The sequence below is a fragment of the Chamaea fasciata genome, unplaced genomic scaffold (genome assembly GCF_029207755.1).
Source record: "Chamaea fasciata isolate MVZ Bird 193981 ecotype frontalis unplaced genomic scaffold, bChaFas1.0.hap1 SCAF_6, whole genome shotgun sequence".
NCBI classification, from domain to species: domain Eukaryota; kingdom Metazoa; phylum Chordata; class Aves; order Passeriformes; family Sylviidae; genus Chamaea; species Chamaea fasciata.
Genome location: NW_027094091.1, coordinates 72,952,484 through 72,966,674, shown reverse-complemented (window position 1 = coordinate 72,966,674; position 14,191 = coordinate 72,952,484). Strand labels below are relative to the sequence as shown.

Here is a 14,191-nt window from a genome sequence, read left to right as displayed (position 1 = left end):
TCTCTTTTCAGTCATCGCATGTTCTGACTTTTTCAAAATGGTGTAAGGTTGTTGGCTCTTCCTTTTTTTACTCTTTCCTACACATACATTTTATTTGAAATTTATTCTTGCATGCTGAGTCGTTATTGAAAGAATAGATAGCGAGATGTATAAAATCCTGAAGGTATTTTTGTATCAGCTGAGCCTAGCAGTGTGGAAATAAACACAATCTTAGCACCCTTCTGCAAGGGCTATTCTCCTAAATATCTTGAAAAAAGGAATCTGGTTTTTTGGCTGGAAAGTTTGTGAAGTAGCTTAAAAGTAATTCTGTGACATTCACCAAAGACAGTAAAGATTAAATCTCAGTGTGTTTTACCAGTGGGCTTAAATACCACACCTGATGCTGGGGTTCAGAGAGAGCTGCTGGAGAAATCATTGTAGAGAGTTGATTAAGGTCTGGCAGCTGCTAAAGTGAGCACAGCCTGGGTGGCCACAGGTGTCAGCTCCAGCTCTGGATTAAACAGAGAAGGTAAGGCCAAACCCCTGCTGGCCAGGGCATGGCAGAAAACACCACCCACCTGACATTAAAATGTCACCTGAGTACTGATTTGTTTCTATGAAAGTAAATGTGTTTGCTTTATGGTTTGATGGGTTTGGGGTTTCCTTCCTTAAGGAGAAATAGAACAGCCTAGGAAAACATAAATGAGGAACTCAGTGAAGTTGTTGATGAAATGAGTTTACAGACCGTATCAGCTTTGAGGGAGTTACATGCACATTTCCAACCCTCACACTGCAGGAACCTGCAGCTCTTTCCTAAGGCTTCGTTCAGTGCCTGACTTAACATTCTGACGTTTGAGCTTAAACATGTGGAAAAATTATTGTGTTACAGCAATAGAATTGGTAATGCTTGGAAGTACAGCCATTGATAGGTGCCCATAGTTGTTGTCATGTTAAATTGATGTTTTCATTACTTCTGAGAATGGTGATTCTTCTACAGTTGGATTCAGTGATGGAAAACAGAAAGAGTCAACGCTATTTGAAAATGGCTTTTCATCACTTGATTTGAATATTTCATATTTACATATAACAGATATATTTAATTTTCATAGCTCGTTTAAAAATCTGAGTTCCAGTGGGTGGAAGCTGCCAGCCTGTGCTTAAATGAGGTACATTCCTGAGGTAATTTAAAAATTAGAGGCATATCAGTGTATCATTTTTGCTTCATGCATAAGTACCTACTATTTTAAAACACATTAATATTTAAATACATTTAAAACCACGGTATGTGGGGAAATTAACCACCCTTGAAATAATTTCAAGTTTTATTTATGAATTTCATGGGAATAGGGAGAAACCATAGTGAGTATGGAAGTGAGGCAGTCTCCTGTAGAGGGCTCTTCCAGACAGTTTTTTTTCGCTGAACAGGAAGAGGTCCAGAGTTAAACAGGTTTTCCAAGGCTCTCATTTGGAACTTTACTCTTCCTCCTCTTTTTTAACCAGAAGAATCTTAAAATAATTCTAAATGAGAAATAATGCAAGGACAATATTGACATAATTTCACTTTTCCTGTGTTTCCCAGGAAATATTTGAGCTTAAAGTTTGAAAAAGGGTCATGTGTTTTAGAAGCACCGTAGAACACTATTGTAAAAAAAAAAAAAATAGACTTCTGTGCACATGACAGTGAGTAATGAAATAATATGATGTGTTGATTGAATTTGGAGGGGTTTTTCCATCTCGGATTTTATCTGTATTTCCCTGTTGGTGAGATAGGGGTGAGTTCCCAGACATCTGCCTGAGGATGATGGCTTTGCCAGGACTGTGGTTTCCTTGCCTCTGGAATCTGTGTTTGCACGCAGAATGTGAAAGGTTTGAATCCCACTGCACCTAGATTTTCACACTTCTTTATGTAATATTGAATGATGATCATCCCTTCCTCGTAGAGTGGAAATGTCGTTTTTCTCTATCAATACTGTTATTTTCCAGGAACAGGTGAACATCTATTGAATTTTCATAGATGCTGATTAAATAAACGCTCCTTCACTAAATTTTAGGGGCAAAAATTACCTCAGCAGTTCAGAAAACCACAAGGAAATAAGAACTTTTCAGTTTATGGGTAGAAAATAGGCAGGACTACCATGAAAATGGGAAGTTAATGATATGGTAAAACCCCGTGAATTGCATATCGTGGATCTTTTTTAGAAATGCACTTTTTTTTTTTTCTTTTCCTGGCAGGCAGGAAGATGCATGCTTTTGTTTTAATTATAAATTTATTGCAAAAAATATTATTTCTTTAATACTCCTGAAACTGAGTTAATTGAGACCTGTTCTAACAAAAACATTAGTCATTTTGAATAAAAGTCACATTTTTGTTTAAATCTGCCAGAATTACTTCACAGTTGTTTTAACAGGAAAATTTCTTGGCCTGCTCTAGTTGTTGGAAATATTTTTTTAAGGGATTTTACTTTTCGACAGAAGAAACATGCTCTTGTAAAGTAATTTTTAATTGAGGCTTAATATTATGAGTTTCAAATCCCTACTACTTCTGTAGAGCTGTAAATTCCCATCACCCTTTGTCTTCCAGTGTCAATGTTATGTTAGTAAGTTAAGTAGGCCTCTGTCTCTGGGTCAGCCACTTGCTGTAACTTGCAGAAACTTTCCAGTTACTAAGAGAGCTTCTTGTTAGTTCTTGAACTTTTTTCACACTTGGATACAAAGCTGGAGTCTGCTAACTTGGGCTATCTGTGATTTTAAGTGTAAGCAGGTTTCCTGCATTTGCGGGTTGGCAAAGCTGTAGGATTTCCTGATTTCCCTTTGAGAGTAACGAACTCCTGGTAGCTTCAGACATGACTGATGTATTTTAATGCCATCTGGCTGGTCATGTTTGTTCATCCTAGGCCACATTTTTCCATTTGCCTGATTATTTTTCAAAACAGCCTTTGTATTAACCCTCTGTTCAGGTGATAATGCAAGCACATAAATCATATTTACTAAGAATAATACTGATGTTCAAAATTTTCACGTAAAACACCTTTTGAAAGCAGATGATGTTACATGTTATCTCATGAACAGGCATTTTAAGATGTTTCTGGGAGCAAAGGAGGGCTCTGTTTTAGTATAATGGAAAGGAAAGGATTATTTATTTTAATTTTTTTTGTGTCCTGTGCCATCACCATTATTCATGTCTGTCAATTTTCATTTTCATGTCACAAGTGTAAGTATTTACATGTAATACAACACCTTTTTCTTTCTCTCTGAACTTCTCTCAAGCTTTGGTTGAAAATACATGCATGTTGAAAATACAGACCCATCAAGCTGGTAGTTGTGTTCTCAACTCCTTAGTTGTGTCCTTAACTCTTATTTTAATCTTGAGATATGTTTATTTTGTAATAGTAATGTTTAAATTATGTTTGTCTTGCTGTAATTGTGGAGCTGATGCAATAGTTCTAAATTCAAATTTAAAAAGCAAGTTGGAGAGACTCCTACCAAAGTAATTCACATTTCACCAGTGTAACCAATATGACCAGGTTTACAGAAGCAACCAGTGCACAAGTGCTAACTCAATGTACATAATGTATTTATATTTTTAAGGGACAAACAGGCAACTGCAGCAGCAGCTAGCAGTTCAAATATTCTGCATTTGAGTATTTCCATCTGCTGTGCTTGCAGGACACTGCACACTTTGTGTCAAGCTGTCAAAGGTGCATCAAATGTCCTTGAGATTTGCCATGTTCTGAGTGAGATCTTTCTAATGCAAAGCACAGCTTGTTTAGAATTCATGGTGTGATTTGTGATTCAGCTATCCAGAGACACAGGGGTATGTGCTGCAGGCACTGTTTTATTTGATGTGGTTTTAGAAATGTTTTAATTTCTCTCATTCACCAGTCTTAATGGTGAAACCCATCTGAGATGGGAGCTTTTAGGTTAACATGTGTCAGTCTTACAGCAAAGCACTTTCCAGAGTACCATTGGGCTCTGCTTGGCCTTTCCTTGTTCAGAGGCAGGAAGATTGTAAATCCTAATCTGCATATTTCTGTTCATACCTGGCATGCTTTAAAACTGTGATATTAAATCACTGCAGTATCAGCCATGTCCAGTCTCTCTCACTCTCCCTGCTCCCTTCTTCATTTAGATTGTCAGTAAAAGAAAACACATGTAATTCTTCAGCTTGCCTGCCACCATAGCCATGGCCTGGCAGATGCTTCTTCAACAGAAGGCAGATTTACAGTACCAGCACTTGCTAACTCCTCTGAAGTCAGACTTGGATCATCTTCCCAATGAGCTCCTGTTTCGTTCACAGTTAGCAGGTTTTTTCCCCTTTCTTGATGTTTTAAATCTGTCCAGTTTTCTTTTTATCTCCGCGTTGGTCCCTTTTGTCCTTTCACTGTGGCATTAACTTTTTCAGACCTGTTGCCATGGTTTTTATCTTTTTTTTCTCTGCTCACTTTTAAAGCAATGATGGTTATGCCAAGCAAACATCATATTTTCCATGTTATAAATGTTGCTTTCTCCAAGCATTGTGCAACGGAGATTTGACTTGAGGGGGAGAAGGAGCAAAGAGAAAAGGAAAAGCACAGACTGTTTTGTTCTCAAGAAGTTGATCTATGAGGATGATGTTTTCTTCAAAACCAACAAAAAGTAAAAGTTTTTTTTCTCTGGAGATAAACTGAGGGCCAAGTTTTGCTCTGGACAGCACTACTGATTTTCCTGAAACAGACACAGATGTGAATGGAGAGCAGCTTCACTCAGGGGAGAGGAGGCTGGTGTGACTCAGAATCATGTCTGCTGAAGTCACTGGAATATACAGATGGAAGGGATCTAAAATTAGATCAAAGACAGCTTTGGATGTGTTTCATGCATATGTGTTTCATTACATATGTGAGTTTCAATACAAATGCCAAGGGGATGTTAGATACACCCTTTTTTGCCACAGAGAATGATACAAATATAAAATATATAACAGCCAAGCATAACCTGGGGGAAGATAATACAGCCCAGGTTTGTGACTCCAGCTTCCCAGAGAGTAAAATGGCTCTTTGTCCAAAATGGAGTTCTGAAATCCATTCAGCACTGGAATGATTGACCTGGTCATTATCAAGTCAATTCTTCAGATAGCTGAAGACCAAGATAATAAAAAGGGAGTGAGTCCACCTGGTGCAGTTTGCAGTAGTGAATGCTTTCGTAGGTGTTTAAGATGTGCACATTGTATACTTCACTTTGCACTTTCTGGGGAACAGCCTCCACACAGAAAGGCTGCTTTTGGAGAACTCACAGAAATATGGTTTGTGTTAACCACAATGCAAAACCAATTAAGGGGTTGTTGCAGAAACCTGGTTTTCACATGGCTTATTCTTACATTCCCCTTTAAAGTGCAGACTCTGCTCCATGAAGTTTTTAGTCTGGTCAGCAAAGCTCCCTGTGACATGAACTTTTGGTCTCAATGATAATTTTTTTTTTTCACAGATCAAGTCAGATCTTTTTGAGGTAATTTGTTGTGTTCCTGTCTGCTGAAGAATCGCAGAAATAACAATGTCTTTTCTAGGAAACTTGATAGAAGGAGACTGCAGAATGAAAGAACCCCGTCTTTGACCCACTGAGATCTCTGGACCCGCAGAGAACTGCCCTAAAGAGAGAGACTGGGACATACCCAGCACTAATTGATAGTGCACTGTGTTAGGTGTGTGGTGAATGCTGGTGTATCCTGGCAGGATTCAGCAATGTATGGAGACCTGATGGTTCCCAGAGACTGAGCATAGGAATTCAGTAATCAGACAGCTTATTATCTTTGTTGCTTTAATGCCTGTGTTGTTCCATCTCACTTATCCTTGGATCCCCCATCATCTCCCAAAAGAACTTGACTGCTACCTATTACTTGTTAATTCATAGATCTAGCTGCTTTTTTTTTGCCTATTGATTTATAGTCATTGCTTTCAATTTAATTTAGTAAAAAATGATTACTTTGCCTTAAAATACCTGTCTTCAGAACTCAAGCAGTGTACAGAACTAGTGACCACAGAAAGAAGTAGAATGAGAGTGAAGGAAGTCTAGTTGGTTCAAAAATAAGTGTGCCTCTAGAAAATGAAAATTTTAATGAGGCCATGTGCAGTGCCATAATACTAATTCTTTCATTTAATTGCTATATTGTTGATTTCTATACAGTTCTTTTGTAACTTTAGTGGAATCAAGGAAGAATTACACCTATATAAATTCCTATATGAAGGAAGAACTTCAAAGAAAAATATCTTTACATAAGTGGGTTTCCTTTTGTATCTCTAATAACTTATTTGAGGTTAGTGAGATTTCGTCTTTTCTAACATCATGTTTTACCATGGCTGCTAACCAATAGTTCTAATAAAAATACAGATGGTTTGGTTGCCATCTGCACTTCGTTTGAGATTCTGCATTGAGTATGTGATTAACCTTCTGTCACCACTTTTCAAAATAAGGTTTTCTGCTACCACAAGCTTTCCTTGTACCTCCTCTTCCTCCCCTCACCTCTTCTACTTGGAAACCTCCAAACAAACTTGAAGTTTTTGTGGATAATCTTACTTGTCTGTATGCTTTAAGCATTTGTGGAGGATAAAGGAAAGAACATTGAAATTTTATGTTTCTGAACCTTTCACATGACAAAAAGCAGAATCCCCAAATGGCTGGGTTTGAAAGACTGGAACAGATAATTATTTCATAAGTGGGTGCTGAAGTGGAAACTGTCAGGCCACAGCATTCCCAGCTTTCACTTAATCATTTGAAAGTCATTTTCTGTTGTTTTCATTGACTGTAATACCTTGGAGAGAAAATAAAACTTGCACCATCCAGCATGGAATTCCACTTCCTTAATGACCTGGGCTCTGTGTTGACTCACTTTCACTCGCTGTTGTTATTCAATGCAGGAAAAGCCGTATCAGTGCTCGGAGTGTAACAAGGCTTTCAGTCAGAAGCGAGGCCTGGATGAGCACATGAGGACCCACACCGGGGAAAAGCCCTTCCAGTGTGATGTGAGTTCCTCTCCTCCTTCCCCTTTGTCTTCTCAACCTCAGTGCAGCAGCAGGATTTAATTGCATTGCCCAAGGAATGAAAGGCCATTCATGGAATTTCATGTACCCTTTTTGTGTGCCAAGAGCCATGCACACCCGTTCTTTTTATGGTTTTGGATCCCATAGGAGTTATTTTCACCATTAGTAATGCAATTTGGATGTTACCGTTTACAAATTCATGCTGCTTGGGTTCCTGTATGAATTGTATGACAGGTTAATAGTTGGAGATTAGCTTGTGTAGGAAAAGGGATTTCATTTATTACATGGAATCTCAGTGCTTCTGATTTTCACAAATATGGATTCAGAATTGCCTGTGAAATCTGGTCTGATATTTTCAACATCTGCTCACAGCCTCTTGTAACAGCAAGAGTGAAGTGAAGTTCAGTGAGGAAATCTGGGATGCTGTGCATGCTCTTAGGGCTGAAATGCAGCGTGTCCTGTGACAGTTCATAGATCACTCTCAGGTACCCTTCATGCAGCCTGCCCCCCCCTTATACATAACATCTCTCAGCTTTTGGGAGGTAGGTGGGAAGGCTGAATGCGTAGAAACTGCTGGGGAATAATGTCTTTCAGAACTATCAAATGCCAAAATCGTTGCTCAAGGATTTAGAGAAAGGCATCAGAATGGATGTAGAATTAGTGTAGGTGTTTTGTTTTGTGATACTGACTCTTCATGAAGCAGTCACAGGGGACTGCCAGCTCTCAGTTATATCCTAGATGGCTCAGTCTGACCAGCTGTAAATTTGCTCAGGAAATTATATAATTAGATGCAAAATTAGGATAACAGCTTGGCAGAAAGGTTTCAAGGGTCTGTTAACTGTTCTGGTTTTTAATGAATTATCTGATGTCATTTCATTGAGAATAAAATATATTGATTTCATGAAAAAGTTCAACTAAGATATTTTGCTGGTGTCTACAAGTTAGGAGATTTACTGTATTCTTTTGGAATAATCTCAGCCTGGCCCTGGATAGTACCTTGAGGATTTCTCTAATTCCAAATCATTGTCAATAACTTTTTCAGCTTTCAGTTTGTTATACTGTTTATCAGCTCTTGGCCAGCTTGCAGTGTAAATGCAGTTTTTCCCACACTGTGGATCCAAGATTCACTGCTCTTGGATTCAGAGTGTGCTTTTGCAGACTAGCTTGGTATGGTGGTTCAATTTTATTCTTTTTCCTTGCTTTAATTAGAAATAGGAGCTGTATGAAAACATATTTCCCTGTTTCAGCTATTCCTTCAGTTTTCCTCGTGAATTAAGTAGAGCTGTGCTTTCCCAATCCATAGCATTTCTAGAAACAGCTGTAATCTGTGTCTAGTCCTGGTCCTTTGCTTGAGAATTTTTCAGAGTGTACCTTCAGTTACTGGTGATATTTTTTTGTACTCCAAGTTTCTGCCTTGTTTCACCGAAATCACTCTCCAGAAGGAGCCTTTTGCTGGCTGCACACTGCCAGAGGCTGCTGACCTTTCGGGGTTTAGACATAACAGCAGTTTCCTCCACTCCTGCATGCTCCAGTCACCCAGGTGCCCACCATGGTCTGTTGCTTAATGCACACTTGGAGAGGGTTAAAATTGATGTTTTCAATAATTTCTCCTTATTTCACCTGGGCTGCTGATCTGCACATGCTGGGGGCACAGTAAATGTCACCCAGAGCAGCCCAGTCCTCCAGAGCTGCCTTGCACATTGCATGATTCCAGATGTTTATGTAGAAGTTACATGAAAACCAGTAGTGGACAATTACAGAAAAATGTCCCTGTGGGGGACATTTATTGGGGGCTACCTGATACTAAATTTCCTTTTTGCACTCAAGTATTTTCACCTACAATTTTTTATTCAGCTCAAGATAGCTGTAGATGCTCTTGTTATTTTTCTTACGACTTGAGTGGTAATTCATGACAACAACTTCCACAAGCTCTTATCTCTAGAATACCACATACCAATTCTTTTAGTATTTTTTTAGTCTGTATTTTTGCTTTAAACAGATTTTTTTTCCAGAGTCAGAAATAAAAATCATGTCTTCTCTTCCTGTCTCACTCTCTCAGGCACATGGAACAGTCATTACAGTGCAGGATTGAGTTATGTGTGAAACTAATCCTTGTACTCTGTTTGAGGAAGGTGCTACAGTTTATTTATGTGTCTGTTTCTGTGTCTTATCAGTCAGCAAAAGCATTTTCAGTCCTTAATGTCTCAAAGCTCTCACATCCCATGGATCATAGTGGAAATTGAATATTCCCATTTTAAGATGGCAATTCTAATACATGTCACCTAGAAAAGTGAAAATAACTGAAATATGGAAATAGAAATGCAATTTTTCATAGCAAATTAGATATCTGTCCTCAATGGACCAGCCTGTTTTTTACTGGAAGGCAAATTGAACTTCAGTTTCTCAGAGACAATAGATTATTTTTAGGGGGAAGAAAGGTCAAGTACTGCCTGTCTGGTTTCTTTCCAGTACAGTATTTCTTTCCACTCTGCCGCTGGTTGACCTTACACTTTCTTTCAAATGTCAGTCTCTACCATCCTCCCTACCTGACCAAAACTTTGATCATTTTGAAGAGATTGATTAGATCTCAAGTGCCCATTAGCAAGAGTGGTTGTAAATCTATAAAATAGCAATCTTGCTTACAAAATTGATATACGAAGCCAACTCTTAAATCTGCAACTTCTCTGCATAAGCACAGCGCAAGATGTGCCATACCTTTAATAATCCTGGGCATTCCATGCTCTTTTTGAAGAAAGAAGGTAACACAAGGTGCTAGAGCCTTGGAGGAACGGAAGGACACATTATATTGGTTACATGTATGGAATAAATGAAAAAATGTACTTTGAGGTTATGTTATAAGCTGTTCATTTTAGAAATGAAGAGGTGTGTGTAAGATACACAGAACACACACACATCTTGTGTGTGTGTATATCCCTGATTGGCCTCCTGGCTCTCAAGAAACATGGAGTATTTACAAGTGTGTGACACTTCTAACACTGGGATTTATGCCACACTGGGATTTATGCCTGTGTTTAGATAAATGTTATGGGTTCCCTTTGTGTGCTCTGTGGAGGAGAAACAGAAACCGATGTTTGGCAAAAGCAGTTCTCAGAGCTGACCAGTGGGGGCTGTAATTGTTACTGTCAGTAACAAAAGGGTGGCTGTTGCTTGGGTCTCAAAGAGGTTTATTTAGAGATTATTCATGGGGGAAAAGCTGGAGAGTTGCAGTTACTGTATGAAAGTCTTCAGCATTACATCATGTCCTAAAGTCAGAATTATTCTAGGACAGCAGCACACACAGTGTGGGGAGAAATTATTTTGGGTACAAAACTTGCCTTTGGCCATTGCCATTTTCTGGTCATTTCATGGTTTTGCCTTAATTGGCATAAAATCCATATGCTGGAGGTCAAGATGATCTACTTGGATAGTCAGCTCTTGTTGTGCCTTTTTCTGCATGAAGGAGATATTGTCTGGAATCAACATGAAATTTTTAGAGTGCAAGTCTATAGATGTTCGTTCTTGTTTAATTATATGACTCTTGTCTATTTCATTTATCAAATCAGCAGCTGCTTCCTTTTCTTTTTTTCTTCATTTCCCTGTCAAATTCATTTTACAGTATTTCCTTGCATGGTAGTTGAATGTGACAGTATAACTGCACAGTTTTAGTTGTGTTGGTGTCTTGCCTTAACTTTTAATTCTAGCTTTTTTTTGCTGAACTTGTTCTTTTAACCTTTTGTGTTTTTCATTTTAACTTCAGTACAGGGATTTTTATAAAGCGGTGACTTTAGTATGGCAGAGTCCCTCCTGCTCTATCCGTTTATTCAAATGGCAGAATGAACTGGACTGCTTGGAGTACAGTGGAGGAAGGAAAGCAGCACACCAGATAATAGTGCAAAAGAATTGCACCTTCATATACCGTATGTCTTCAATTTTCTTGGCCAGGCAGAGAAAGGCTGGAACAACGAGGTTTCCTTTATATTTGTAATTAACCTTTCTTGCAGTCTTCAGAACCTCTTCATTGTCATTCCTCCCTCCTTGTAACTGAGCAATTGGAACTGATTCTTTTGGAAGCTGCAGGTGTCATTCTGAAGGTCAGGAAGGAAATATTTCATTTGAACTGATGGATGCTTGTGATGTTTTGTCATCATTTTTGCTGCATCCCAGATAGAACAATAACTTTTAAAAAATCTGAACAAAGCACCACAATGTTGCCAGAACACCTCAAGGTGTTGAAGATTGAATCTTTTTTAGACAGACAGCATCCTTGTGCCTGTGGTACCACTCCTAATATACAATATAAAAAGATGCCAGGCAGAGTAAAAATCTTTCAGGTGTTCTCTGAAGGAGTTTTTGTTCCAAGGACCAGCTCATTTATTAAATACTGCACATATGTGTGCCTGTGGCCTCAGTGATGTAACCTTAGGAGTGTTACACATGCTCGAAGTTTCAATACTTTGTCTTTGTCTTGTCTTCACTGCCTCAGGTTTGTGACCTGTCCTTCAGCCTGAAGAAGATGCTGATCCGACACAAGCTGACCCACAACCCCAACCGCCCCATGGCAGAGTGCCAGCTCTGCCACAAGAAGTTTACAAGGAATGACTACCTCAAAGTGCACATGGAAAATGTCCATGGAGAAACTGACAGCTAAATACGGCCTCAGTGAGAGGAGTGGATCCAAAGCGGTGCATTTGCATGTGTACAAACTCCAGACTTTCCACCTGGCCAGTCAGGAAAGACAACTGTAATGATTTCACACATTATTTTTCCCAATATCGTTTAAAATATGTTAGTAATGAAAAAACCCAGAGATATTCTGATGTAAAACAGCTTGGAAATAAAAAAAGTATTGAAGATATAAGAACTTTGGAAAAATGTTATTCTCGTTTAAACAAAGAAGCTTTAAGAAAACTTCTCTTTGTTAATGACATTCTTAGAAACTTAGATATTAGTAGCAGTGCCTGGAAATCCTGGACACTTGCAATGAAACTCTTGGCTGTCTGCAACTGTATTTTTGTATCTAAAGCTACAAGACTTCATTAAAATTATTTAATTTGAAACCACACAGAATTTGTCATTGTAATTAACTGCTGATTGTATCCAGGCTTGTTTAATTCATATTATAATTCCGCATTTTGTTGTAACACGATTTTGCCTCATTTTATTTGCAGCTTTCTCATTACTGTTTGAAACTCATTAACTTGAATTGGTTCTTGAGATGCCAAAATGTGTGGGTAGAGAATTGTGGAAATCTGTTGATGTTCAGTATTCCTGTATGAGATTGAGGAGGATTTATTTCTTCTGGTTATATGAAACAAGACTGAAGTGAAAATTTTGAGCCATTTAGTTTTAAGTACTGTGTTCATACTTATCACTGTGGCGGGCAAGGCAAGTGGAAAGACATCTTAACAGGGTGGCTTGAGCAGCTAGAATTGTTAACTATACAGGTATTTGATTTCCTGGTGATTAGCTGGTTCCCACAGTGTTTCTTCCTGCTGAATCAGATGCCCTGGATTTCTTCATACCTCTTAAATACCTTTCTCTTTTTTTTTTTTTTTTTTTTTTTTAATTCTGCTCATAAGCACTGGGAAAAATACTGCTTTAAAACCAAGTAACAATCAAATTCTTCATGTTATCAGAGTGAGTTGTTTACTGCAGGAGACTCTTCAAAAGAGTTCCCACAGGCCCTCTTGTACAGCCAGATAACCAAGAAATTCTTATCTACAAGGACAGTAAAACTGTAACTTCAGAGGGTGATTGCATGTGGAATTCCTGAGTTATCAGCAGTTAATATTAAGGCTCTGGCATTAGCAAACTGTTCAGATTAATTTTGAATCTGTCAGTGTTTTGCAAAATGAACTGGGTTCCTGCAGATTTTGGAGCAGTGTAATTATGAACAATTCTCTTGTTTGTGGCAACCTCCTATGTGTAAAAGCATCCTAAGCCTTCATGCCCTATTTGCTTCCTGAGAGGTAGGAGAAACTTGGAGACTTTGCCAGTTCCATTCCACATATCATTTGTTCATATAAATCAAGTGTATTCTATGTGTTTAAGACAAATATTGTTGAAATAAGCATTATAAAGTTGAGTAAAGAATATTTCTTTTTCTTGTTTATAGAGATTTTGTTACAATTTCTCAGAGCAGTTTACTTCTAGGTCCAGAAAACTTTAATTTACTGGTAGTTACTACAAAAATAATATAATTTTAAGTGTTAGATAGCAAAAAGCAACCAGTATCATATACTCAGTTGTGTGATGGTTTTTTAGCTATGTGTTCGTAATTATCTCCAAGGAGAATTAGATTGGTGACTTTTTGACATGTCTGGGGTGGGTTACTTTTTAGTTGTTGTTTGCCTTTTTGACATCAGTGAAAGGAAGAGTTGAGTCATAGGAAAACCAAGATTCCAATTCTTAGTTTTTCAGCCTTTTATGTTTTTCCTTCTTCAGTTTGGTCAGAACAAACTCAGGCACAAAGAACAGTACAAGGAAAATAAAACACTAAAAAAACCAAACAAACCAAAAAAACAAACAAAAATGAAAGTGAAGGTTTTCTAAGGAGTTTTTGAGGGACAAGTCTGTTAAAATACAAAGAAGAAAATCCTTTTGGGGAGAAAAAGAGGATAATTTAACCAATTTACATGTTTGGCATAGGATTTTTGCTATAAATCTGTACTGCAAAGTTGCTACGTGTTATGGGTTAATATCTGCTTTAGAGAAGAGAGCAGTTGTGAAAATTGGTAAGTTGAGAGGAGAATGTCCTTTTTTTAAAATTATTTCTAGGTAAGCTACAATATATAAAGTTTAATCTTGCTGTATGTAATCAGTGACAGCAGTTAAGCATCTGAAGCTTTGATCTTGTTAATGGTGTCAACAGAACAAGGGATTGACAGGATCAATGAGGGAATTCAAACCTTCCTGGCAAACACAAGAAGCAGGTGCAGGAGGTTGAAGCCCAGCTCCAGGTGAGCATCTTTTCTATCTTGTCCTCCAGGAACTTTCCCTTTGGGCTAATATGGCTGCAGACCTGAGCTGCTACAGAGCCAGCACCTGACTTGGCAACTCCAGGTTCCACAGCAAGAGCTGTCCTGTTCTTTCCATGGGGACCTGAATTTCTCCCAGTCAGAGGTAATATGTTTCACATTACTGGATTCATGAACTGTGTAATTGATTTTATGTGCAAGGCAGACTTACCAGTATGCTGCGTA

The 14,191-nt window shown here is 38.2% G+C and overlaps 1 protein-coding gene across 3 annotated transcripts in view; it reads left to right on the top strand.

The window, feature by feature from the left end:
- Positions 1 to 12,046, top strand: part of PRDM5 (PR/SET domain 5) — a 59,532-nt gene extending 47,486 nt beyond the window's left edge. For all 3 annotated transcript variants that reach the window (XM_066184884.1, XM_066184883.1, XM_066184885.1), the window contains exons 15-16: positions 6,867 to 6,971; positions 11,473 to 12,046. In XM_066184884.1, the coding sequence (XP_066040981.1) occupies positions 6,867 to 6,971; positions 11,473 to 11,637 (270 nt within the window). In that variant the 3' untranslated portion in view covers positions 11,638 to 12,046. The remainder of the gene's footprint in view (positions 1 to 6,866; positions 6,972 to 11,472) is intronic.
- The last annotated feature ends 2,145 nt before the right edge of the window (positions 12,047 to 14,191 follow it).